The following is a 24,713-nucleotide window of genomic DNA, read 5'->3' on the forward strand; positions in this document are numbered from 1 at the left end:
TAACACAAGCACTTTTAAAGTTTTCAGGAACACGCACTGTACGCGGACATACTAGACAAAACTCATGAAATCTTACAAAATTATAATCCTGGAGAAAGCCATCGTACAGGATCAGAGGACGCCTGCGGTTAGTCCAATAGTTCTTTCCACCTCGCAGTCTGAGCGCAGGTAACCTAGTACTTCTTCAGTTCCCTCCGAGATGCCAAAAATGTACAGATTAGTAGGCTAATTTACTTACAAACCTATATCAGACAACATGGCAGTGTAGCAGTTAGCGTAAAACTTTACAGCACCAGCGACTGCTATCAGGGTTCATTCCTGACACTCTCTGTATGGAGTTTGTACGTTCTTCCCCGTGCCTCCGGGTGCCCTGGTTTCCTTCCACCTTCCAAGGACATGCGGCCTAGGGGTAGTAAATCGGTGCCGGATGTGGTGACATCTGAGGGCTGCCCCAAGCACGTCCTTAGACTACTTTGATCATTGATGTAAGCAACACATCTCACTGCTTGATTCGATGTTTGACAAATAAAGATTATCTTTCTATCCTGTCAAAGAATCACAATGTCCTCATCATAACGTGCTCTTCCATATCATCCACAAATTTGGAAACCTTGCACATAATTCTCTCTTCCAGGTCAACAGTAAGCACTAGCGAGTCAAGAATGGATCCCTGGGGTACATTTACATCTCACCAGCCTGAAAAGGACCCAGTTGCAATTCTTTCTTTGCTATGTTACAGCTGTTTTTCAATCTGTGATAACACACCTTATCCAAATATTTTGGGATCTAAATTTGAGATGTTGTCTATATTGGTCCTGTGAAGTATAGTTGAGGATATTTTCTAAACAGTGAAACCTTTAAAAAAAAGTGCCAGTCTAAGTATATATAAAAGATCATTAAAGTGTCACGGTTACTCAGAAAATAATCAAATCAGCCAATAGAATACAAGGAAAGCACAGCAACACCTCGACTTCCTTTGGAGTTTACAGAGATTCAGCATGACATCTAAAACACTGACAAACTTCTATAGATGTGCAGTGGAGAGTTTACAGTATTCACTGGCCGCGTGACAGCCTGGTAAGGAAACACCAGTGCCCTCGAATGGAAAATCTTACAAAAAGTAGTGGATTTGGCACAGTGTATCATGGGTAACCCATCTCTGAGCATCATCAAGGACCCCCCCACCACTCAGGACATGTTCTGGCTGCTGCCATCAGGAAAAAGGTACAAGAGCCTCAGAACTCACGACACCAGGTTCAGGAATAGCTACTACCCCTCAACCGTCAGGCTCTTGAACCAAAGGGTACAACTTCACTTACCCCCATCTTTGAAATGACCCCACCAACAATGGACTCACTTTCAGGGACTCTTCATCTCAATACCTATTGCTTATTTATTTATTATTATTATTATTTCTTTCTTTTTGGATAAGAGGAGATTTTGTATATGAGGAGATTTACTAGAATGTTACCTGGGTTTCAGCACCTAAGTTACAGAGAAAGGTTGAACAAGTTAGGTCTTTATTCTTTGGAGCATAGGAGGTTGAGGGGGGATTTGATAGAGGTATTTAAAATTAAGAGGGGGATAGATAGAGTTGACGTGGATAGGCTTTTTCCATTGAGAGTAGGGGAGATTCAAACAAGAGGACATGAGTTGAGAGTTAGGGGGCAAAAGTTTAGGGGTAACACGAGGGGGAACTTCTTTACTCAGAGAGTGGTAGCTGTGTGGAATGAGCTTCCAGTAGAAGTGGTAGAGGCAGGTTCGGTATTATCATTTAAAGTAAAAATTGGATAGGTATATGGACAGGAAAGGACTGGAGGGTTATGGGCTGAGTGCAGGTCAGTCAGACTAGGTGAGAGTAAGCATTTGGCATGGACTAGAAGGGCCAAGATGGCCTGTTTCCGTGCTGTAATTGTTTCTGGTTATATGTACAGTTGTCTTTTGAACTCTGGTTGAACGCTCAAGTTGATGCAGTCGTTCATTGATTCTATTATACCATAGAACATTACGCACAGAAACAGGCCTTTTGGCCCTTCTTGGTTGTGCCGAACCATTTTTCTGCCTAGTCCCACTGACCTGCACCTGGACCATATCCCTCCATACACCTCTCATCCATGTATCTGTCCAAGTTTTTCTTAAATGTTAAAAGAGAGCCTGCATTTACCACTTCAACTGGCAGCACATTCCACACTCCCACCCACTGTGTGAATAAGCCCCACCCTAATGTTCCATTTAAACTTTTCCATCTTCACCCTTAACCCATGTCCTCTGGTTTTTTTTTCTCTCCTAGCTTCAGTGGAAAAAGCCTGCTTGCATTCACTCATATCTATACCCATCATAATTTTATATACCTCTGTCAAATCTCCCCTCATTCTTCTACGCTCCAGGGAATAAAGTCCTAATCTATTCAACCTTTCTCTGTAGCTCAGTTTCTCAAGTCCCGGCAACATCCTTGTAAACCTTCTCTGCACTCTTTCAACCTTATTAATATCCTTCCTGTAATTTGGTGACCAAAACCGCACACAATTTTGTGCATATAATATAATTTAATATAGTTATTATTCTATAGATTTGCTGAGTATGCCCACAAGGAAATGAATCTCAAGGCTGTAATTGGGGACATATATGTACTTTGATAGTAAATTTACTTTGAACTTTGATATACACGATTCGGGATTGATTATAGTCATTCTTCAGTATACCGAGTGTAAAGGGGGACTAAATAATTGCTACTCTGGATCCGATGCACCATAAAAAATTGCAATAAGCATGGAGAACACAATAAAAAATACAAGAGCCAGAAGTTACTTTCCTGCTTATCACAAAGGAAGAGCAGAGTGATAAGTTCTGAGCACCATGTCTTAGGAAGGCCTTGGAGGGCTTGCTGTGCTGAGATACCAGAATGGAGCACAACGGTAAAATGATGAGGGGAGATTGCACCATCTCCAGTGGTATTCAGCATTGAAATTCGACATGGGGACACAAGGCACAATCTAAGCAACAGGTTCCAAACTCATTTTCTTATTTCTTTAGGCAGAGCAAGGTGAATTTGTGGAATCCATTGCCATGGACAGCAGTGGAGGTCAAGGGAGGTCAAGTCTTTGGGTATAGTAAAAGTGGATGTTGATAGGTTCTCAATTAGTCAGGACATCAAAGGTTACAGGGAGAAGGCATGAGAATGGGGTTGAGGGATAATAAATCAGCCATGATGGAATGGTCAAGCAGATTCAATGGGCTGATTGGCCTAAGTCTGTCCAATGTCTTATGGCCTCATGGTCTTAATGCTCACACATTGAAATGTTTCAATTTTATCAATATTTTAATATGACACTACAGATATTGCTACAAACACTGTTCCTTATGATCAAAACAAGCTACAAAGACTTTTATGGAAATATACAAATCAGAATACATTCCTTAAAAGATATGAAAGAAGATACTGGCCCAAACAGAGTCACACAACATGGAAACAGATCCTTTAACCTTCACGTCTATACCAGTCATTGAACATTAGTGATACACTAATCCAATGTTATTTGTTCCATATTTCCATCAACTCTCCAGGTTTTATCACTTTCTTGCCTTCTTGAGCCCTTAATTCCCAGTGGAGCATTGGCCATCGATGACCTCCTGTCTCCATCATCCTCTTACGTCGGTGCTGTGGCCGGGATCCATCAGCGCTTCTGCAATCCATTGCATCTACTCTACAGGGGATTGGCCGATATACAGCTTCAGCAGAGCCCTGTTGGCCAGCCTTAAGCGTTGCACCTCTGAAGACGGGGATTTTGAGAGGCCAGGTTTTGCCACATTTTGCCACAATTTGTAGTGGCTGATGAACCAATCTATCCACACGTCTGTGGGATAGGAAGGGATCCAGAGCACCCAGGGGAACCAACACCCTCTTTGGGAGGCCAGGCAAAATCCATGCAGAGAGCACCAGAGGCCACAACCAAATACTGGTCTCTGAAATGATCAGATAGCTGCTCTATCAGCTGTACCACTGCACAGCTCATTCAAACGTGACAGGAGAGGCACAGTTTTCCCACTCTCGGCTTGTTTCATAGAAGTTCCAGTTGAAGCCAGAAGTTCTCACTTTCTGCCTTTTGCAGTTTGATACGTGTAGTTAGAATACATTCCAATATCCAGACACTTTCATTGACACTAATAAATGGGGGTGTGAAAAAAGGCAAGGAAAATTGCTGAAAGTGAAAGTAAGGTTCCTTCATCCACTTTAATTTCACCCAACCAATTCTGCAAGGTTCAAAGCTTCATTTAATATCAAATCATGTTTCCATATACAACACTGAAATTTGTATTCTCCAGATAGGCGCGAAACAGAGAAAGAACATGAAAATCACTCAGAGAGAAACATCAAACCCACCCCCTCCCGGACAAAAAGAATGGCAACCCCCCCAACAGACAAAAAAAAAACTAACAGAACATCAACCCCCCAATCACCCTCCCCTCGCACAACAAAGTGGGGGGGGGGTGGGAAACGGGCGATTAGAAAAAAAATCACAGAATATAAAAACCATAAGTCTGAAGAAGTTCACAGTCCATAAACACAGACACGCTATGCTCTGATTCCAGGGGGTTACGAGCATATTGCTGTCAGATAGTACTGATCCATAAATGTATAAAATGATGAGGCATCAATAGAGTGAATAGCTGGTGTCTTTCTCCCAGGGCAGAAATGGCTAAAACGAAAGGGCAGAATTTTAAAGTGATTAAGGGAAAGCATAGGAAAGGGGTGTTAGTGGGTTTTTTTACACAGAAACTGGTGGGTCCATGGAACATACTGCTAAGAGTTGTGGTAGAGGCAAATGCTTTAGAGGCTTTTAAAAGACTCTGATAAGAACATAGATAAAAGAAACACAGAGGGCTATGTGGGTGGGGAGCATTGGACTGATCTTGGAGGAGGTTCAAAGGTCGGCACAACATCATGGCCAAAGGACCAGTATTGTGCTATACTGTTGCATGTTCTATAACCACATGAACTAACTAACTGTAATATTACTCCTTAAAGGGGGAAGTCATTGGTGGTGTTCAAATTATGGGGTTATGATAAAGTAGCTGGAAAACTGGAGGTATGGAGAGAACTGACTGTTAAGAAAACTGGTCAAAAAGCCAAGGAGAATTGAGAAAATGTTTTTGGTCTATCTCGAAGTTATTATTCATTCTGAATAATAACTGCAGAATTGAATTGCTAATAAGCTTAAATCAGAAAAAACAGCACATTTTGACAACAGAGCCGTGTCATGGCACCAGTCAGAGATCTTTTCTCAAGGCAAGCTCTCTTCTCGCTGCTGCCATCAGGAAAAAGGTATAGGAGCCTCCTAATCTACACCATCAGGTTCAGGATCAGTTATTACTCCTCAATCATTGGGCTTTTAAACCAAAGGGGATAACTTCACTCAACTTTTTTTTTTGTTTTTTGGAGAAGCAAGTCGGAGGATCAGAATGGAAGAGCAATGGGAGCCATTTTGATTTTTTCTTCTCATCAGAGTTAAGAGAGGCAGGACTGTGCAGGCATGTGACATCGGGCAGTGAAGCGGGCAAGACTTACAAAGGGCAGAAATCCTGAATCGGGTTTCATTTGGAGAAGGAAGTCTGAGGATCAGAACGGGAAAGCGGCGGGAGCCATTTTGATTTTTTCTTCTTCTCTTCAGAGTTAAGAGAGGCGGGACTGCGCAGGTGTGTGACGTTGGGCAGTGAAGTGGGGAAGATTTAAAAGGACACAGCCTTATACAGCGGGTGGCATCGTTTGCAGGCAGCGGAGTGAGCCGGGAGCAGAGTGAAGGCTTAAGGGCTTTGGCTTAACGGGCTTAGGCAGAAGCGGGCAAGGAAAGGTAGGTTTAGGTTTCAGTTTTTCCTGTTAATTGAGGAAAGGGGGAATTATGAGTGTGAGGGCAGCTTGTTGTTCTCGGTGTCAGATGTGGGAGCTCCTGGAGTCTCCTAGCCTTGAGAGTACCCCAGTGACTGTACCCCTTGACAATAAGTACTCCTGTTTGAGTACTGTTAGGGGGGACAGCCTACCTGGGGGAAGCAACAGTGGCCGTGCGTCTGGCATAGAGTCCAGCCCTGTAGCTCAGAAGGGTAGGGAAAGGAAGAGGAAGGCAGTAGTAATACAGGACTTGATAGTTAGGGGTCAGATAGGCAATTCTGTGGACGCAATCAGGAGACCCGGATGGTAGTTTGCCTTCTTAGTGCCAGGGCTCGGGATGTTTCTGCTCGCGTCCAAGATATCCTGAAGTGGGAGGGTGAGGGGCCAGAGGTTGTGGTACATATAGGTACCAATGACATAGGTAGGAAAAGGGAAGAGGTCCTGAAAGGAGAATATAGGGAGTTAGGAAGGCAGTTGAGAAGAAGGACCGCAAAGGTAGTAATCTCGGGATTACTGCCTGTGCCACGCGACAGTGAGAGTAGGAATGGAATGAGGTGGAGGATAAATGTGTGGCTAAGGGATTGGAGCAGGGGGCAGGGATTCAAGTTTCTCGATCATCGGGACCTCTTTTGGGGCAGGTGTGACCTGTACAAAAATGATGGGTTACACTTGAGTCCTAGGGGGACCAATATCCTAGCGGAGAGATTTGCTAAGGCTACTGGGGAGACTTTAAAGTAAAATGGTTGGGGAGTGGGAATCAATTTGAAGAGACTAGGGGAGAGGAGGTTAGTTCACAAATAGAGAAAGCTAGTAGACAGTGTGTGAGGGAAGATGATAGAGAAGGGGAGTGCTCAGACCGAAGATGTAGGGGAGAAGGAAGAAAAAGATAATAAAGTTGTTTGCACCGTTAGGGATAAACAGAGAAGAAGAGGTGGAGAGTTTCTTAAATGCATCTATTTTAATGCTAGGAGCACTGTAAGAAAGGTGGAGGAGCTTAGAGCATGGATTGATACCTGGAAATATGATATTGTAGCTATTAGTGAAACATGGTTGCAGGAGGGGTGCAATTGGCAACTAAATATTCCTGGATTTCATTGCCTCAGGTGTGATAGAATCGGAGGGGCAAGAGGGAGAGGTGTTGCATTGCTTGTCCGAGAAAATATTGCAGCGGTGCTTTGGCAAGATAGATTAGAGGGCTCGTCTAGGGAGACTATTTGGGTGGAATTGAGGAATGGCAAAGGTGTAGTAACACTTATAGGGGTGTATTATAGACCACCTAATGAGGAGCAAGAATTGGAGGAGCAAATTTGTAAGGAGATAACAGATATTTGTAGTAAGCACAGGGTTCTGATTGTGGGAGATTTTACTTTTCCACACATAGACTGGGAAGCCCATCCTGTAAAAGGGCTGGATGGTTTGGAGTTTGTAAAATGTGTGCAGGATAGTTTTTTGCAGCAATACATAGAGGTACCAACTAGAGAAGGAGAAGTGTTGGATCTCCTGTTAGGGAATGAAATAGGTCAGGTGATGGAGGTATTTGTTGGGGAGCACTTTGGGTCCAGTGATCACAATGACATTAGTTTCAATATAATTATGGAGAAGGATAGGATTGGACCCAGGGTTGAGATTTTTGTTTGGAGAAAGGCTAACTTGGAGGAGATGCGAAAGGAATTAGAAGGAGTGGATTGGGAAAATTTGTTTTATGGGAAGGATGTAATAGAGAATTGCAGGTCACTTAAAGGTGAAATTTTGAGGGTACAGAATCTTTATGTTCCTGTTAGGTTGAAAGGAAAGGTTAAAAGTTTGAGAGAGCCATGGTTTTCAAGGGATATTGTAAACTTGGTTCGGAAAAAGAGAGAGATCTACAATAAATATAGGCAGCATGGAGTAAGTGAGGTGCTCGAGGAATATAAAGAATGTAAAAAAGAATCTTAAGAAAGAAATTAGAAAAGCTAAAAGAAGATATGAGGTTGCTTTGGCAAGTAAGGTGAAAATAAATCCAAAGGGTTTCTACAGTTATATTAATAGCAGAAGGATAGTGAGGGATAAAATTGGTCCCTTAGAGAATCAGAGTGGACAGCTATGTGTGGAGCCAAAAGAAATGGGGGAGATTTTGAACAATTTCTTTTCTTTGGTATTCACTAAGGAGAAGGATATTGAATTGTGTAAGGTAAGGGAAACAAGTAGTGCTGTCATGGAAACTATGATGATTAAAGAAGAGGAAGTACTGGAGCGTTTAAAGAATATAAAAGTGGATAAGTCTCCAGCCCTGATAGGATTTTCCCTAGGACCTTGAGGGAAGTTAGTGTAGAAATAGCAGGGGCTCTGACAGAAATATTTCAAATGTCATTAGAAACGGGGATGGTGCCGGAGGATTGGCATATTGCTTATGCGGTTCTAAGAGTAAACCTAGCAATTATCGGCCTGTAAGGTTGATGTCAGTGGTGGGTAAATTAATGGAAATTATTCTTAGAGATGGTATATATAATTCTCTGGATAGACAGGGTCTGATTAGGAACAGTCAGCATGGATTTGTGCGTGGAAGGTCATGTTTGACAAATCTTATTGAATTTTTTGAAGAGGTTACTAGGAAAGTTGACAAGGGTAAAGCAGTGGATGTTGTCTATATGGACTTCAGTAAGGCCTTTGACAAGGTTCCACATGGAAGGTTAGTTAGGAAGGTTCAATCATTAGGTATTAATATGGAAGTAGTGGAATGGATTCAACAGTGGCTGGATGGGAGATGCCAGAGAATAGTGGTGGATAACTGTTTGTCAGGTTGGAGGCCGGTGACTAGTGGTGTGCTTCAGGGATCTGTACTGGGTCCAATGTTGTTTGTCATATACATTAATGATCTGGATGATGGGGTGGTAAATTGGATTAGTAAGTATGCAGATGATACTAAGGTAGGTGGCGTTGTGGATAATGAAGTAGGCTTTCAAAGCTTGCAGAGAGATTTAGGCCAGTTAGAAGAGTGAGCTGAAAGATGGCAGATGGAGTTTAATGTTGGTAAGTGTGAGCTGCTACATTTTGGTAGGAATAATCAAAATAGGACATACATGGTAAATGGTAGGGCATTGAAGAATGCAGTAGAACAGAGTGATCTAGGAATAATGGTGCATAGTTCCCTGAAAGTGGAATCTCATGTGGATAGGGTGGTGAAGAAAGCTTTTGGTATGCTGGCCTTTATAAATCAGAGCATTGAGTATATGAGTTGGGATGTAATGTTAAAATTGTACAAGGCATTGGTGAGGCCAAATTTGGAGTATTGTGTACAGTTCTGGTCACCAAGTTATAAAAAAAGATGTCAACAAAGTAGAGAGAGTACAGAGGAGATTTACCAGAATGTTACCTGGGTTTCAGCACCTAAGTTACAGAGAAAGGTTGAACAAGTTAGGTCTTTATACTTTGGAGCATAGAAGGTTGAGGGGGGACTTGATAGAGGTATTTAAAATTATGAGGGGGATAGATAGAGTTGATGTGGATAGGACAGAATCAACAAACTAATTTGTAAGGCCAGTGATGTTGTGGGGGTGGAACTGGACTCTCTGACAGTGGTGTCTGAAAAGAGGATGCTGTCCAAGTTGCATGCCATCTTGGACAATGTCTCCCATCCACTTCATAATGTACTGGTTAGGCACAGGAGTACATTCAGCCAGAGACTCATTCCACCGAGATGCAACACTGAACGTCATAGGAAGTCATTCCTACCTGTGGCCATCAAACTTTACCACTCCTCCCTCGGAGTGTCAGACACCCTGAGCCAATAGGCTGGTCCTGGACTTATTTCCACTTGGCATAATTTACCTATTATTATTTAATTATTTATGGTTTTATATTGCTATATCTCTACATTATTCTTGGTTGGTGCAACTGTAACAAAACCCAATTTCCCTTGGGATCAATAAAGTATGTCTGTCTGTCTGTCTTTCTCCATTGAGAGTAGGGGAGATTCAAACAAGAGGACATGAGTTGAGAGTTAGGGGGCAAAAGTTTAGGAGTAACATGAGGGAGCACTTCTTTACTCAGAGAGTGGTAGCTGTGTGGAATAAGCTTCCAGTAGAAGTGGTAGAGGCAGGTTCGATTTTGTCATTTAAAAAAAAATTGGATAGGTATATAGACTGGAAAGGAATGGAGGGTTATGGGCTGAGTGCAGGTCGGTGGGACTAGGTGAGAGTAAGTGTTCGGCACGGACCGAGATGGCCTGTTTCCATGCTGTAATTGTGATATGGTGATAATTTGTTCCATCACTGAAATATTCTCACAAACCTACGGACACACCCTCAAGGACTCTTCATCTCATGTTCTCGATATTTATTGTTTGTTTATTTATTTTAATTATCTTTTCCCCTCTCTTTTTGTATTTGTACAGTTTATTATTGTTCTTTTTTAATTGGTTGTTTGTCTGTCCTGTTGGGTACAGTCTTTCGTTGATTCTATTGTGTTTCTTGTATTTACTGCGATTGCCCACAAGAAAATGAACTTTAGGGTTGTGTATGAAATATATGTACTTTGATAATAAGTCTGTTTTGAACTCTTGAAGTTTAAAGAATTAGTCTGAGCAAGATGGCCCAAATGGCTTCCTGCTCTACTGCAGGTCCCCACGAATAGAAAATACTTGTTCATGTTTGTAAAAGTTTACAAGTTCTCACCTAGATCCTGTTCTCTTTCTCCAACTCGCAATCTTGGGGATAAATTGGGAGAAGAGAAAAGAAGCAGAGATAACGATCATTGTTCAGATTTTTATATTTACGTGTGCATCACACCGCAAAACTACCTGGAAACATCTTGCATGAAATGGCGTATTTTCGGCGCCTACAGCAAGACACAGGAAACATTACATCTCAAACAAGGAAAAGGAAACCGTTCAGCCCTTGACCTATATCAGAAGTCTGTTATCAGACCACAGGATAGAACGGATGAATGCAGCTCTGCCTTAGAATGGAATTAAAAATGTGCATTGTTTGAGAATCCACCAAAATTTTGTGGCAGTCACAAAATGGCTAGTCAATATCCATTGAAAGAATGGGTACTACCAAAGCTGGGTTCCTTCATCTGGTTAATTGTTTTATTTAATATGACAAACAACGTTCTGTCAAATGGTGAGTCTTTTGCCCTTTTTGTATATTTTACTTTAAGCTATCAAGAAGGAAGCAATTTGAATGACGTTTTTACTGCCTCTGAATTTAAACCTTGTTCTTTTGATTCAGTATATAAACCATAACAAAATGTGGACTTTCGTCACTGGTGTTTTTAACTTGTATTAAAGTATCCATGTTACATGTTAGATTTTTCACTTACCAATGACAGAATCAAAGGTGCTGTGTTTATCAGGAAGGGCAATATTTAAATCTTGTTTAATGAAAGCAGAATTAAAGGAAATACATAGAAGCACATTGTCCCCTTGCAAATAGTCCCAAAATCATAAAATGTGATTGTCTTATGATTAATTTGAGCGATTTTAGAGGATCTTTTAAAAATAAAAATGTATCTCAGGTAAGGAATTACATTTTTAGTAAGTATAGAGCAAGGAGAATAATTTAATGCCCCAGAGCTGAAAGTAAGTTTCATCAATTTATTCGAAAACTTGATGTTAGTTGATATACAATGAGTATAAATAAACTGAATGGGAAAGTACTAAATTGTGTTCTGTTGAGTGCATCATTCATATTACTTGCCCCTTTGATATGTTTATATATTTTATTTGGAGACAATATGAACTACAGACGTGGTTATGGTCCTTGTTTAATGGACAATCTTTGTACCGCAGCATTTACTAACCATCGCCGTTTGCCCTGAGAATATTACGGATTGCCTCATTGCCTAGAGTGAGGCAGGTTTTCCTTCCAGTAATAGACCAGTTAAGTTTATGCAGTTATTCAACAATTTTATGCTTGGTTTTTCTTACATATTGGCAGCTAACAGAAATCTTAATAAAGTCCCATTCACAATTTACACTTACCAAACCGGGTTATCTTCCATCAATGTGTTTAGTGAATTATAGAACAGAATTCTATAGAGCTAATATTTCATTGTCATAATGTATTGGGTTAGCAAATTGTTCCCTAAAATGAATGTAGAATAATTTTCTTAGAAACTGCGTGTTGTGTTCATTGCTATTAGCTAAGGCATTGTTACTCCAATGACTTGTGTTATTCTCTCGATCTTCTGAATGGTCAGAATGGGTTGAGAATGATGCCTACAAAGAGTTGACTATCCTATCAGCAATATTGAGATACTGAAGCATACGGCAGTGTTGTACGACTTCCCGCATATAAAACATGTGGTTAAAATTTGTAAGAATAATTCAAGTGTCTTTAAACTACCAAGGAGACGCAAGCAGGATGGTTGGTTAGGTGGGGGAGGGGGAAGATGGGTGGCTGGAGGAGGGGTGGGGGGTGACAGGATGTTGGGTTGGGGACGGCGGAATATTATTCATAAGCAAGCCCTGAAAAAAGCATAAAGCAATTCTTAAAAAGAGAAAATCTGCAGAAGGGTCTCGGCCTGAAATGTCGACTGCTTACACTTCCATAGATACTGCCTGACCTGCTAAGTTCCTCCATCATTTTGTGTGTCTTACTGAAAACAATTCTTGTTGTTGAGGTTCTCTTTGTGCTTCAAGTCCATGCAGGATTAAGTTTCATTAACTTAAAATTGCTTCAGTACCTTATGAAAGTACATTATCTATGGATATATATCAGAGTTAGGTGTAGCAGCATAGATTGCTACAGAATAGACACTTCGGCCCCTCTAGCCTATGCCAGACTATTATTCTCCTGAGTCCCATCAACTTGTACCTGGACCATAACCCTCCATATCTCTCCCATCCATGTACTTATCCAAATTTATATGAGTCACGAGATTAATTTCTTTTGAACAGAGGGGACTGAAAGAAGACATAAACTGTTCTTACAAAATTATGAGACATGCAGAACAAGGAAGAGATTGGTAGACACTATTAATTGGGGTTGTAAAAAATAGCAAGGAAAATTGCTTGTTGAGTGTTCATTGACTGGAGGCCGTAGATCCATGTAATTAAAAGGAAGGTTAGAGATCGGGAGGTGGGGGTGGGTGCAGTAGTAAAGAAAACATCTATCACCCAAGTAGTGGAGAGGGTCTAAAAATTTATTGATATAGAATCCCTCATCTTATTTGAGAAATTCTTGGATGATCACCTGATATGTTGTCAGCTGCAACGCTGAAGGCTGAGAAATGGAAAGCAGAATTAACCTCAGTATTTTCCCCGTGGCTGTAATGAATATGATGAGTAAAGCAGCCCTCTTATATGAAGTAAATTTCCATAACTCTATGCTGGGGTTTAAGAGGTGGCAATGCATCTACACACAGGAAGCATGCTTCACTCAAGCCTTTAGATTCAAGATTCAAAAACTTTATTGTCATTCTAACTGTACATCAGCTCTGCAGGGCAGAATGAGACAGCGTTTCCCAGGGGCAAGTGCAATCATAACATAACAAACGCAACAATAAATAATAAACATAACAATAAATAGTAAAACACAAAAGCCACATGTCAGTTAAAAACAAGTTATAAGTGTCCAGTGCAAGTTAAAAGTGTCCAAAGCAGAGTCAGGTAGAGCAGCTATTTAGCGGTCTAACTGCCTGTGGGAGGAAGCTGTTTAGTAGCCTTGTGGTTTTTGTTTTGATGCCCCTGTGATGTTTACCTGATGGCAGAAGAACAAACAGTTCATGGAGAGGGTGTGAGGGGTCTTTAATGATGTACCGTGCCTTCTGGAGGCATCGACTCTGAAAGAGGTCTTGGACAGAAGGTAGGGAGACCCCAATAACCTTCTCTGCTCCCCTAACCACCCTCTGCAAGGCTTTTTTGTCAGCAGCACTGTAGCTGGAGTAGTAGGTTGTGCTGCAAAAGGTCAGCACACTCTCAACCACGCTTCTGCAGAATGTAGAATTAGAATACAAAGTATTGGATGTGATATGACAAATGATAAAGCTGCACCTAATATTTTATTGATATATAGATGAACAAAGTAGAAGCCAATCAGTAGGTCATTGCTCAGAACTCTAGCTAAGTACTTGTTTTTGTTGAGTTATTGGGGGATTTTATCAAGGTAACCACGACCTTGCAGAAGCCAGTTGGCATCTTCCAGACCCATGCACCAGGACCCCACCAATGATACCCAGGCACTGTGGCACATATCATCACATACCTTATCACTCCTGTGAATCTCTCCACCGTGGTCTCCAACCTTACTGTTCCCCAAACGTGCACTTCCTGTGTCTACTTGCTGCAACCACAAAAAGGTGTTACACTGGCCATACATGTCCTCTTTCACCACCATACAGCACCTCAACCAGGCCTTCCAGATGTGACCGGAACTAACAAATACACCAGTGGATATTGAAAGGCCTAGATAGAGAGGGCTTTGAGAAGATATTTCCAATAGTGAGGGAGTCTAGGACCAGAGAGCACAGCCTCAGAATGCAAAGATGTCCTTTTAGAACAGAGATGTGGAGGAATTTCTGTAGCCAGAGGGTGATGAATCTATGGAATTCATTGCCACAGATGGCTGTGGAAGCCAAGTGTATATTTAAAGCGGAGGTTGATAGGTTCCTAATTAATTAGGGTGTGAAATGTTATAGGGAGAAGTCAGGAGAACAGGGTTGAGAGGGAAAATAAATTGGCTATGATGTAACAGCAGAGCAGACTTAATGACCTGAATGGCCTTATGGTCTTTAAGAGCTCCTCCTGTGCTTTGTGGTTTGCTCCAGATTCTAGCATCTAAGGTCTCTTGTGCCTAACCTCTTGTTTCTTCTCTTTGTTGAGTTAGTGGGGTAACTTCCCCAGTACTGACTGGGACTGCCTTAGCATAAGAGCAACATACACAAGATGCTGGGGGAGCTCAGCAGGTCAACATCAATGGAGGGAAAGGGGGAGGTGGAATTTATAAACTGTACTAAAGAGAGGTGTAAAAGCAGTAGGTTTACAGTTCTACCAGTGACAGGGATTTACTGGATCATGCTCCAGGGAAGGAGAATGGACAAGTGGTGGCAGTGTCTGTGGTGGAACCCTTCCCTTTGGAAAACATCAATTAGAGTTCAGCAAGTTACAAGATATCCTGGAAACAGGTAAAGTGGGTCCGGCATTGTGGGGGAGGGAGGGGTTGATATTAACAGTAGATGATAGGATCTGGCAGCAATAAATTAGGGCCAATGCTAAAGGGAAAGAAGAACATCTGATAACTGGGTGTAGACAAGATTGTAAGAACTCAAAGGCAGCACGTCCCTGTAAGATGCAAAGATGATAAGATTAGGGAACTTTGATTAACAAGGGAAATTGAAGGCTCGACTAGCATAAAGAGGTCGACTGTCGACTATCAGCTACAAGCATTTTGTATGGAGCAAATCTTTTGACGTTTTTTGGGGATGCAGGAGAAAACATGAGAAATTAGGAGGACATAAATAGGATATGAAATGGCTCCAGCAACCATGATTAAAGAGAATTCAAAGCAAGGAGATAGCCAGGGAAGGTGTAGACCAAAAGGAAAATCTGTGAACTGAGCCAGAAGATATGAATGGGATTTTAAAGGAATGCTTCTAATCACCATTCACCAGGCAGAAAGATGTGGTGGGTGAAGAAGGAATGCTGATATTTTGAAGTTTATCTCCGTCAGGAAGCATGAAGCATTGGAGATATTGATCCAGATAGAACCTAACAGGATCAATTGCAGAAAGCTATGGAAAGCAAGGGAGAAGGCTGTTGACACCCTTAACAGAGAATTTTTTCAACTTCATTGACCATTGGTATGGTACCAGAATACTAGAGGATAGCTAATGTTGTTCTCTTATTCAAAAAGGGCAATGGAGATTAGCCAGGAAACTACAGGCCAGTGAGTCCTTACATTAATATCAGGGAAATTGTTGGGGTAAAAGATGTCTGGGATGGGATTTGTGTTCACTTGGAAAGGCAGGGACTGAGTAAGAGGAGCCAACCTGAGGCTTTAATAAGCAGCAGAAGGATTGAACTGCCACACAAAACTGCCCACTAGCTACCCCAGCAAGTATCATTTGCCCCATATGTGTTGGGGCTTGTGGTTTCTGTGTTGGACCTCAGAACCCACAAAACCAGAGTGAAAGTATGTCAGCCTCAGGCCTGAGCACCTCCCTAAGAAGAAGAACAAAGGAAATTTCTTTAATGACTTCTTTCAATCTAGACCACCATTGTGATAGACAAAATGGAAAGCTTTCACCACTTCATAGGTTGGAAGTCACAACAAATGGGATAAAATGTTACTTATGAAAGAACAACCATAGGATTAGGTCCAGCTTAGAATACATGTGAAAATGATTATCCTCTCTAATGGCTGCTCTCATCACGACAGTGAAATATTTGCAGAGTCAGAATCAGAACCACGCTCAGTATCACCAGCATACGTCGTGAAATCTGTTGTCTTTGCAACAGTAGTACAATGCAATGCATAATGATAGAAAGCAAGTATAGATATTAAATAGTTAATTAAATAAGTAGTGCAAAAATAGAAATAAATAAAGTAGTGAGGTAGTGTTTGTGGGTTCAATGTCCATTTAGAAATTGGATGGCAGAGGGGAAGAAGCTGTTCCTGAATCACTGAGTGTGTGCCTTCAGGCTTCTGTATCTCCTTCCTGATGCTAGCAATGAGAACAAGTCATATCCTCGGTGATGAGGGGTCCTTAATGATGGATGCCACCTTTTTGAGGCATCACTCTTTGAAGATGGCCTGGATATTACTGATAACACTAAAAAGGCTTAATTTTTGTCTGATGCAAAACTACAGATAAGGGAGAACACAGAACACCGCAGTACACCCCATAATGTTGTGCTGATCCTATTACTTCCTCTAAGGTCAATCTAACCCTTTCCTCCTAGATAACCCTCCATTCTTCTATTATCCATGTGCCTATCTAAGAGTTTCTTAAATGTCCCTAATGTATCTGCCTCTACCACCTCCCCTGGCGCAGTGTTCCACTCACTCAGCACTCTCTGTGTGGAAAAGTTACATCTGACATCCACCCCTATACTTTCCTCCAATCACCTTAACATTATGCCTCTTCATAAGGGTCGCACCCACCCTGAGAAAATGTCTCTCGTTATCCACTTGATCTGAGCCTCATCATCTTGAACACCACACCATCAAGTCACCTCTCATCCTCCTTCACTCCAAAGAGAAATTTGGAGATGCTACAGATAAACTGAATGCATCTTTTCTAATGACAAGCAAGGCTGCCTGTAAAACAAATCTTTTCCTCACACTTTACGCCTGTATTGGAATAGAACCTAATATCAACTAACTAGGATTTAGAACGTTAGTATCAAAATTAGTTTGACTTTTCTCTAAATAAGTAAATTGATTTCATACTCAAAGTATCACTTCATTTCAGCCTAATGAGAAACTCTGAGCAGATCTGATTTAAATAATAATAACAAATTGACTTTTATCTTCTTGTATTAATAGGCAAATTCACTGTAGCTTCATAGAGCATGCAGACTGCAAAGTCTGATTTGATAGAAAGGCTATGCTGACTTAACTGATTTTAACAGAAAGGATTTAAAAATTGACAACAGATCTGAAGCTAGCACTGATTCTTGAGTAACTTTGCATTGGTTTAGAAGGTTTCATGTTTTATTAAGTGAGAGCTATTTTTCAATGGTCAATTGTTACTTGTTCCTGATTAAACTGAAGTTAAGCATGTTGCAGTCACTCACTCACAACATCATGGCTCAAACGGTTTGGACTGTGTTATAATGATCTATGTTCTTTGTTCATTATTCAGTTACAATATCATTAAACTTCAGCCAAATGTTTAACACATCAGTGTCCAAGACTGAAACTACTGAGAGTCTATTTTAGCAAAACTGTCTGTCAGAGTCAAAGGATGGGGAACTTGCTTAATGGAAACTTGGTGCTGCTATTTTTTCATTGCTGAAGACATTCAAACATTCCCACGCAGCAAGTGCAGCATAATTTATTTTAATATTGATGGAAAGTGCCTTTCATGGCCTGAACAAAACAGGCTTGAATCGGAAAAGGGACACGTTGCCTTGTTGAAATACAAGCTCTAAATGACATGGGAGAAAATGGGACAGAAGGGAAAAGAGGAGGAAGTTTGTATTGGGTTGTACACCCTCTGAAGAGACAAGCATGTTAGACAGCCTAAGGGACACATGAAAGCCAATATGAAGATTTAAAAATATAGAATAATGTACAAAATGGAAAGGAGACAGAAGGCCTGCACAGAGATCTGGAATTAAATTAGAAAATGCTAGATGGTCCCTGTTAAAGAGAAAAAGAAAAACAATTAACATTGAAGAACAACAGCCCAGGTGGAACTGTGCCTTGGTGATAGATCCATATCGATCAGCTTACCTTGCTGCTCTGCCATGGCAACAGACCTCTTCCCTGTCTCCTGAACTTCCTGGGGAAAGCAAACACTACATTTACATCAGAAGGCAGATGAAAAGCTAAACAATGTCAGTAATCATGCAATTTCCTCGCAATACATGCCCACTTCTCCTGCATTCCTTTTCATCCTTTTCCTTTTGACAAACCAAACAGCATTTTAAGTATTATGTGTTCTTAGTACATCCAGAAATGTTTTATTGAGAAGGTGCATGAGAAAGTTCATGCCTCTCTGTCTTCCAGTCTTCAGATCATGTACCCCATTCATTCCCTTTGGTGATAGGGGCATCTAACAATTTTCTTTTTGTTTTCCTGATGTATTTGTTTCCTTTTCATTTTTTTTCTGATTGGAACATGGATCAAGCTAATGGGATATTAACCTCTTTACAGTTACTAAATGGCCTGCTGTGTATTAGTTTCTCTCCATGCTTTTATATTCAATTCTCAGTGATTTCAGTTTCTCAGGATTTACTTTTTGTAGAATCTACTGTTCTTTTGAACGGTTATATTATTAATTGGAGCCACTTTTCTGATTCTCTGCAAATTGTTAATGTTTTTCATGGGTTTAGAAATATTTCCATGATTGGCATAATAAGTGGTTCATAAAAGAGTCTGTATTTATTATCAGAAATAATAATAAAACCACCAAAGCTAACTTCAATTGAAGAACTAAGTGTTTAAGGACACCGTCTTAAGGATTGACGGAATGTGGCTTTGGATAGAGGATGGAGAGTCCCTGCCTTTATTATATGGAGAAAGGCTTTTGTTTAAAAGAAAGGAAATGGGAATGGGGATTACTTTGCATTCCTCTTCCTGACAATGATCTATAATTGTTTTTATAATGTTTATCTCAACTAGAATGAGGAAAGAAGCAATACAGAAAAATAATGGAACATTTATGAGAAACTTTAAGTAATTCTTTTGACAACGTCCTGCTAAGATAGGAGCTTCTAACACCTTCAAATATTGATAATACGTTAAAAGGCTGACACAACATTGCGTGCCGAAGGGCTTGTGTTATAATGTCCTATGTTCCAAAATAAATCCAACCTCAGAGGGAATATATGAAAATATGGAGAAGGAAAAAGTGAAATGTAATCTCATTATGTTTGCAGTGAGCTCCGATAATTCTTGAACATATTTTAGTTCATGATGTTTTTCCAAATATACGTATTTAGATAAGAATAATCAAAATCATAAGCAGTAATCTGTTATGATGTTAAGAGTGTGGTGGCTGCAGTGCACCAGGTTTGATTCCTCTATGACATGAGTACTGCAAAAAACGTACTTTTTTAATGTCAACTTCTTGTGGTAATTATATTTAAAAACATTTCAAACTTTTCATAAAACCACAGAAGAATTACTTACTGACTGGGACTCTACACTCTTAAAAAGAGTGGGTAAAAATATCCCCTGATGTTGCTAAATGTGTAATGAGAATTTCCATCGATTATCAAAGGAAAGATTACAATCTTATGACAGATATGGCAGTGAACAAAGATCAGATGAATAACACAGAGGAAATATATACATATTGAGAGTTGGACCGCAAAGATAAGCTGTTTGCTAATCTGAATGTTTTGTCAGTTCTGATGGAAGCTCGTCAACTTGAAAAGTTATCTCTCTCTCCCTCTCTCTCTCCCCCTCCCTCCCCTCTGCCCCTCGCCATCTCTCACTATCCCTCTCCCCCTCTCTCTTCCTCTCTCTTGCTCCTTCCCATTCCTCCTCTTGTCTCCCTTCCTCCCTCAATCTCTCCCTATGTCTCTTTCCCTCCTTCCCTCTCCCTCCCACCCACCTCCTCCCTCTCTTTTTTCTCTCTCTCTCTTCCTCCATCTCTCTTTCTCCCTTCCTTTATCTCTCTCTTCCTTCCTCTGTCCCTCCCCCCCCCCCCCCCATCTCTCTAACTGCAAACGCTGGCTGACTTCGTGAACATTTTCAGCACAGTCAGCTTTAGATACATTCAGCTTTATAAAAAACAAATAGTGCAAAAAGAGAGCAAGATAATGAGGTAGGGTTCATAGGTTCATGAGTCATCCAGAAATCTGAGGCAGAAGGAAAGATGTTCCTAAAACTGTGAATGTGTGTCTTCAGGTTCCTGTATCTCCTCCCTGATGGTAATAAGGAGAAAAAGCCATGTCCTGGATGGTGAGGGTCCTCAGTGATGGATACTGCCTTTCTGAGGCACCGTCTTTTGGTGACGTCCTCAGTGGTGAGGAAGTTAGAGCTCATGACGGACTGGCTGAGTTTACAACCATCTGTGGTTTTTTTCCAATCCTGTGCATTGGTGCCTCGCCTTCATACTAGACATGAAACCATCAGCCAGAATGCTCTCTGGAAACTTGCAAGAATCTTTGGTGACATACCAAATCTCCACAAACTCCTAATGAAACATGGCCGCTGGCATGTCTTTCCATAATTGCGTCAATATGTTGGGCCCGAGATAGATCTTGAGGGATGTTGACACCCAGAAACTTAAAACTGCTCACCCTTTCCACTGCTGACCCCTTGATGAGGAATGGTATGTGTTCCTCCTTACTTCCCCTTCCTGAAGCCCACAATCAATTATTTCGTCTTGCTGACATTGAATGCAAGGCTGCTGTTGTGACACCACTCAACCAGCTGATCTGTCTCTCTCCTGTGTGGCACCTCGTCACCATCCACATTCTGCCAACACCAGCTGTGTCACTGGTGAATTTGTATATGGTGTTTGAGCTATGCCTAGTCACACAGTCATGAGTGTAGAGAGAGAGAGAGAGTAGAGCAGTAGGCTAAGCACACAGATCTGAGGTGCGGCCATGTTGATTGTCAGCGAGGAGGAGATGTCATTTCCACTCTGTCCTAACTGTTGTCTTCTGATGAGGAAGTCAAGGATTGAGTTGCAGATGGAAGTTTTGAAGCTTGTTGATAAATGCTGAGGGGATGATGCTGCTGAATGCTGAGCTGTAGTCAATAAACTACAGCTTTTGGCCAGGTGGTCCATGGCTGAGCGGACAAAGAGACAAATTGGGGCCAGAATGCACATTGCTAGGAATTGATCAGATTCCCTATGCGATAACTGTAACTTCTTAAAGCATAACTCAGGAAAACAGATAGAGAACGAATAGCTTTATGTGTCACATGTACATTGAAATGTACGATGGAATAGTGTTTGCATCAAAGACTAACACAGACTGAGAATGAGCAGGGGATGGGCAGCCCACGATGCTTCTGGCGCCAACATAGCATGTCCACAACATACTAATCCAATTCCATATGTCTTCGGGATGTAGGAGTTCTCTGGAGCACCTGGAGAAAACCCATACAGTCATCGGGAGAACTTGTAAACTCCTTACAGACTCTGACGGAATTGAACCCAGTTTGCTATGCTCCCATGCCACACTACATGAACTCTAGCCCCTTGAACTCTTTCCTTCAGTGAGTTCCTGACTTCTTCTGGTTTTCCATTGATGACCCCATCATTAATTACCTAGTCAGCTTTCTTAGTTTATTGCCGAGTCACGTACAAGAGCACCAATCCCGCTGAATTTTGGAGATCCGCAAACTCTCAGCATTTGAATAGAAGATACAACATAGAACAGTGCAGCAGAAGAACAGGCCTTTCAGCCCACAATGTTGTGCCAAACCAATAGAACTAGCAGTTAAATGCCTAACGGTTAAATCTTCCTGCCTACACAATGTCCCTCCATTCCATGTGCCTTTCTAAGAGCTTCCTAACTGCCTCTTTGATGTTTGTCACCAACACCATCAATGTATTCCAGGCACCCAAAACACTCTGTGTTAAAAAATCCTGTCTCACACATCTCCTTTGAACTTAAATGTATGTGTTCTAGTGTTAGACAGTTTGACCCTGGGATAGTGATATTGGCTATCTACACTATCTATGTGTCTCATAATCTTATGAACCTTTATCAGCTCTCTCAGCCTCCACTGTTCCAGGGACATCAACCCCCGCTTGTCCAACCTCTCCTTAGAGCACGCACCCTCTTATCCAGACAGCAAACATCTACTGCACCCTCTCTGAAGCCTCCTATAATGGAGCAACCGGAATGGAATGCAATACTACAAATGTGGCCAATCTAGGGTTTTATAAAGCTGCAACAAAACACCTTTTTCTGTCACCTCCCATAATCAAAGATGGAATGGGACTAGAAGAGATGTGGTCCAGCATGTCTTTCAAAAGAGGTCTACACAGAGAGAACTGAGGAACAAAGAAATAGATTGCAATAAATAAATGCAGCAGTCACATTAAGCTTCTGAATTATATATGGCATAGATTTTTGAAACAGTTGTCTGGAAATCTTCAGTTTCACATTTTAGTGGTAAATGGTTAACGATTTGATGATGTTTCCTATTGAAAAAATGTAGGCGTTATTCTGTTAATTGCAGATCTGCTAATTTCCCCTTAATCAAGGAGAAATTAATATGGTGCTGAGTCTTTGCCTCATACTTCATCGATAGGCAGGAAAGTGAGTCAGAATGTTATTACCAGGAGTTATTTATACTCACCCTTCCTTAAAATGAAAGACAACAGACACTATTTAATCCATGTGGCAAATGGAACCTAAAGAGGGTGTGTTCAGGAATGGAGTTCAGTGTTGAGGAATGGGGCACTTCATATTCTGAAACCAAAGGCACTATTCTAACTCTGTCAGTCATTCAACAGAATTTCTGATTATAAATCTTGACCTGGACTCGGACTGTGATCCAACTAGGGAAAAGTCAGTGTCTCATTCATTCCAGCACCCAGATCCTCTTCTGCTTTGCTAAGTGGCCAAGGGCCAAGTCTGAGACAAGTCACTTGACTGCCTTCTGAGTGACAGAATGTACTTGGACAAGGGAGGAGTAAGAACCATATTTGTGACCATCATAATTTCAACTAGGCTCTTCCTATTTGGAGGGAAGGAGTCCATCAGAATGAAATGGAGGCTTTATTAATATTAAATCCAAGAGCTTCTGCAGATGCTGGAAACCTTGAGCAACACACATACAATGCTGGAGGAACTCGGTAAGTCAAGCAGCATCTCTGGAGGGGAATAAACAGTTGATGTTTTGGGTCAAGACCCTTCATCAGGACTCGGCCAGGATGGTCTACTGTTTATCCCCCTCCATAAATGCTGCTTGACTTGCTGAGCTTATTGGTATTAAATCTTCTGATCCAATTATTTAATTTGGAGGTGATGATAACATAGGTTTCTGTCAGTATTAATCCTATTAGTGAATTCTGGTAGCAGATGGTATTGTGGTCTGAAGAGGTCATGTTATCAATATCTAGCTTTACTTACAGTAAGTCTCTCACCAAGCCTGAAGGAAGAGTTGTTCCTTGGAGGTCACATGCTAAACCTGGGAACCTGGGCTTCCCTCTTTGTCAGTCTCCTGTTAACTCATGAGAATCCTTACTCAGGTGCATTTCTGTGTTTCTGGGTGATTTCTTGCACCTGGTCATTCCTGCAGAGTTTGGTCAAAGATGACCTTACAACAAGGATTACAAATTACAAATTAAACTGGCCGGCCCACTTGCCAACACTGTCACGGGTGTCCCCCTCTCTCCTCAACTCATACACACTCAACTCACCCTCTAGTGGTGGTCCTAGCTCTAATTTCCAGGTGAGTTGTAGCATAACCTAGTACGCTATATTCTTCATCCCATTCTCTCCAAGTACTATGCCTCAGATCTAATATAAGAAGGGTACTAGTGGGTGACATTTCTGAAATCCTGTTCTGTTATGTTATCATTATTGCATGAAGCATTGCCAAATTAGAGACCATTTACCGTATCACCATACCTCCATTCAGATTGATGTCCCTCGGTCTGATTTCATTTGGGACCTTTAAACCAATGAAGATTCTGATCTTTCTTTCCTTGGTCCTACTCATGAAAATTTACTATCCAGAAGTTACTATCAGGACTTTGCAGGGTCCTCATGTAGGGTTTTGATTTGAACCATCGACATTTCCTTATCCCCCAATAGAAGCTGCTTGACCATATGAGTTCCTCTAGCTTCCAGCATCAATGGTTTTCTTGCCTTTTGCTTCAGATTCCAGCATCTGCAATCTCCCATGTGTCTGAATCTTTTTCAGGGGTTTTCTTTGGAAAGTATCCAGGGTGCAACAGTGAGAATAGGTTGATTGTTACCTTCCTGGTGAATGAATGGATTCAGGAAAGAATTATTAACAAATGGAATAATAAAACAAATCAAAAATTTAGAAGAAACTTCATAACCATGAAAGGTTAAGAGATAAAACTTACTACTTCAAAGAGTAATTATGGTGGATACCATAAATCTCTTGAAGGCAAAATTAAAGGAAAAAGCACCAGAACCCTATTCTTTTGGGGTCAGATTAAATAAGTTGGGAGAAAGCTTGAGTGGAGCATAGTCACCTGTTTTGATCAAATTGGCTGATAGACATACTTGTGG

The 24,713-nt window shown here is 41.1% G+C and overlaps 1 protein-coding gene across 1 annotated transcript in view; it reads left to right on the top strand.

The window, feature by feature from the left end:
- LOC140734225 (prolactin receptor-like) overlaps positions 1 to 24,713 on the top strand; it is a 76,656-nt gene that overhangs the window by 242 nt on the left and 51,701 nt on the right. The window contains exon 2 of the mRNA XM_073057911.1: positions 21 to 127. Within this exon, the coding sequence (XP_072914012.1) occupies positions 21 to 127 (107 nt within the window). The remainder of the gene's footprint in view (positions 1 to 20; positions 128 to 24,713) is intronic.

This window comes from Hemitrygon akajei, chromosome 10 (genome assembly GCF_048418815.1).
Source record: "Hemitrygon akajei chromosome 10, sHemAka1.3, whole genome shotgun sequence".
Classification (NCBI taxonomy): domain Eukaryota; kingdom Metazoa; phylum Chordata; class Chondrichthyes; order Myliobatiformes; family Dasyatidae; genus Hemitrygon; species Hemitrygon akajei.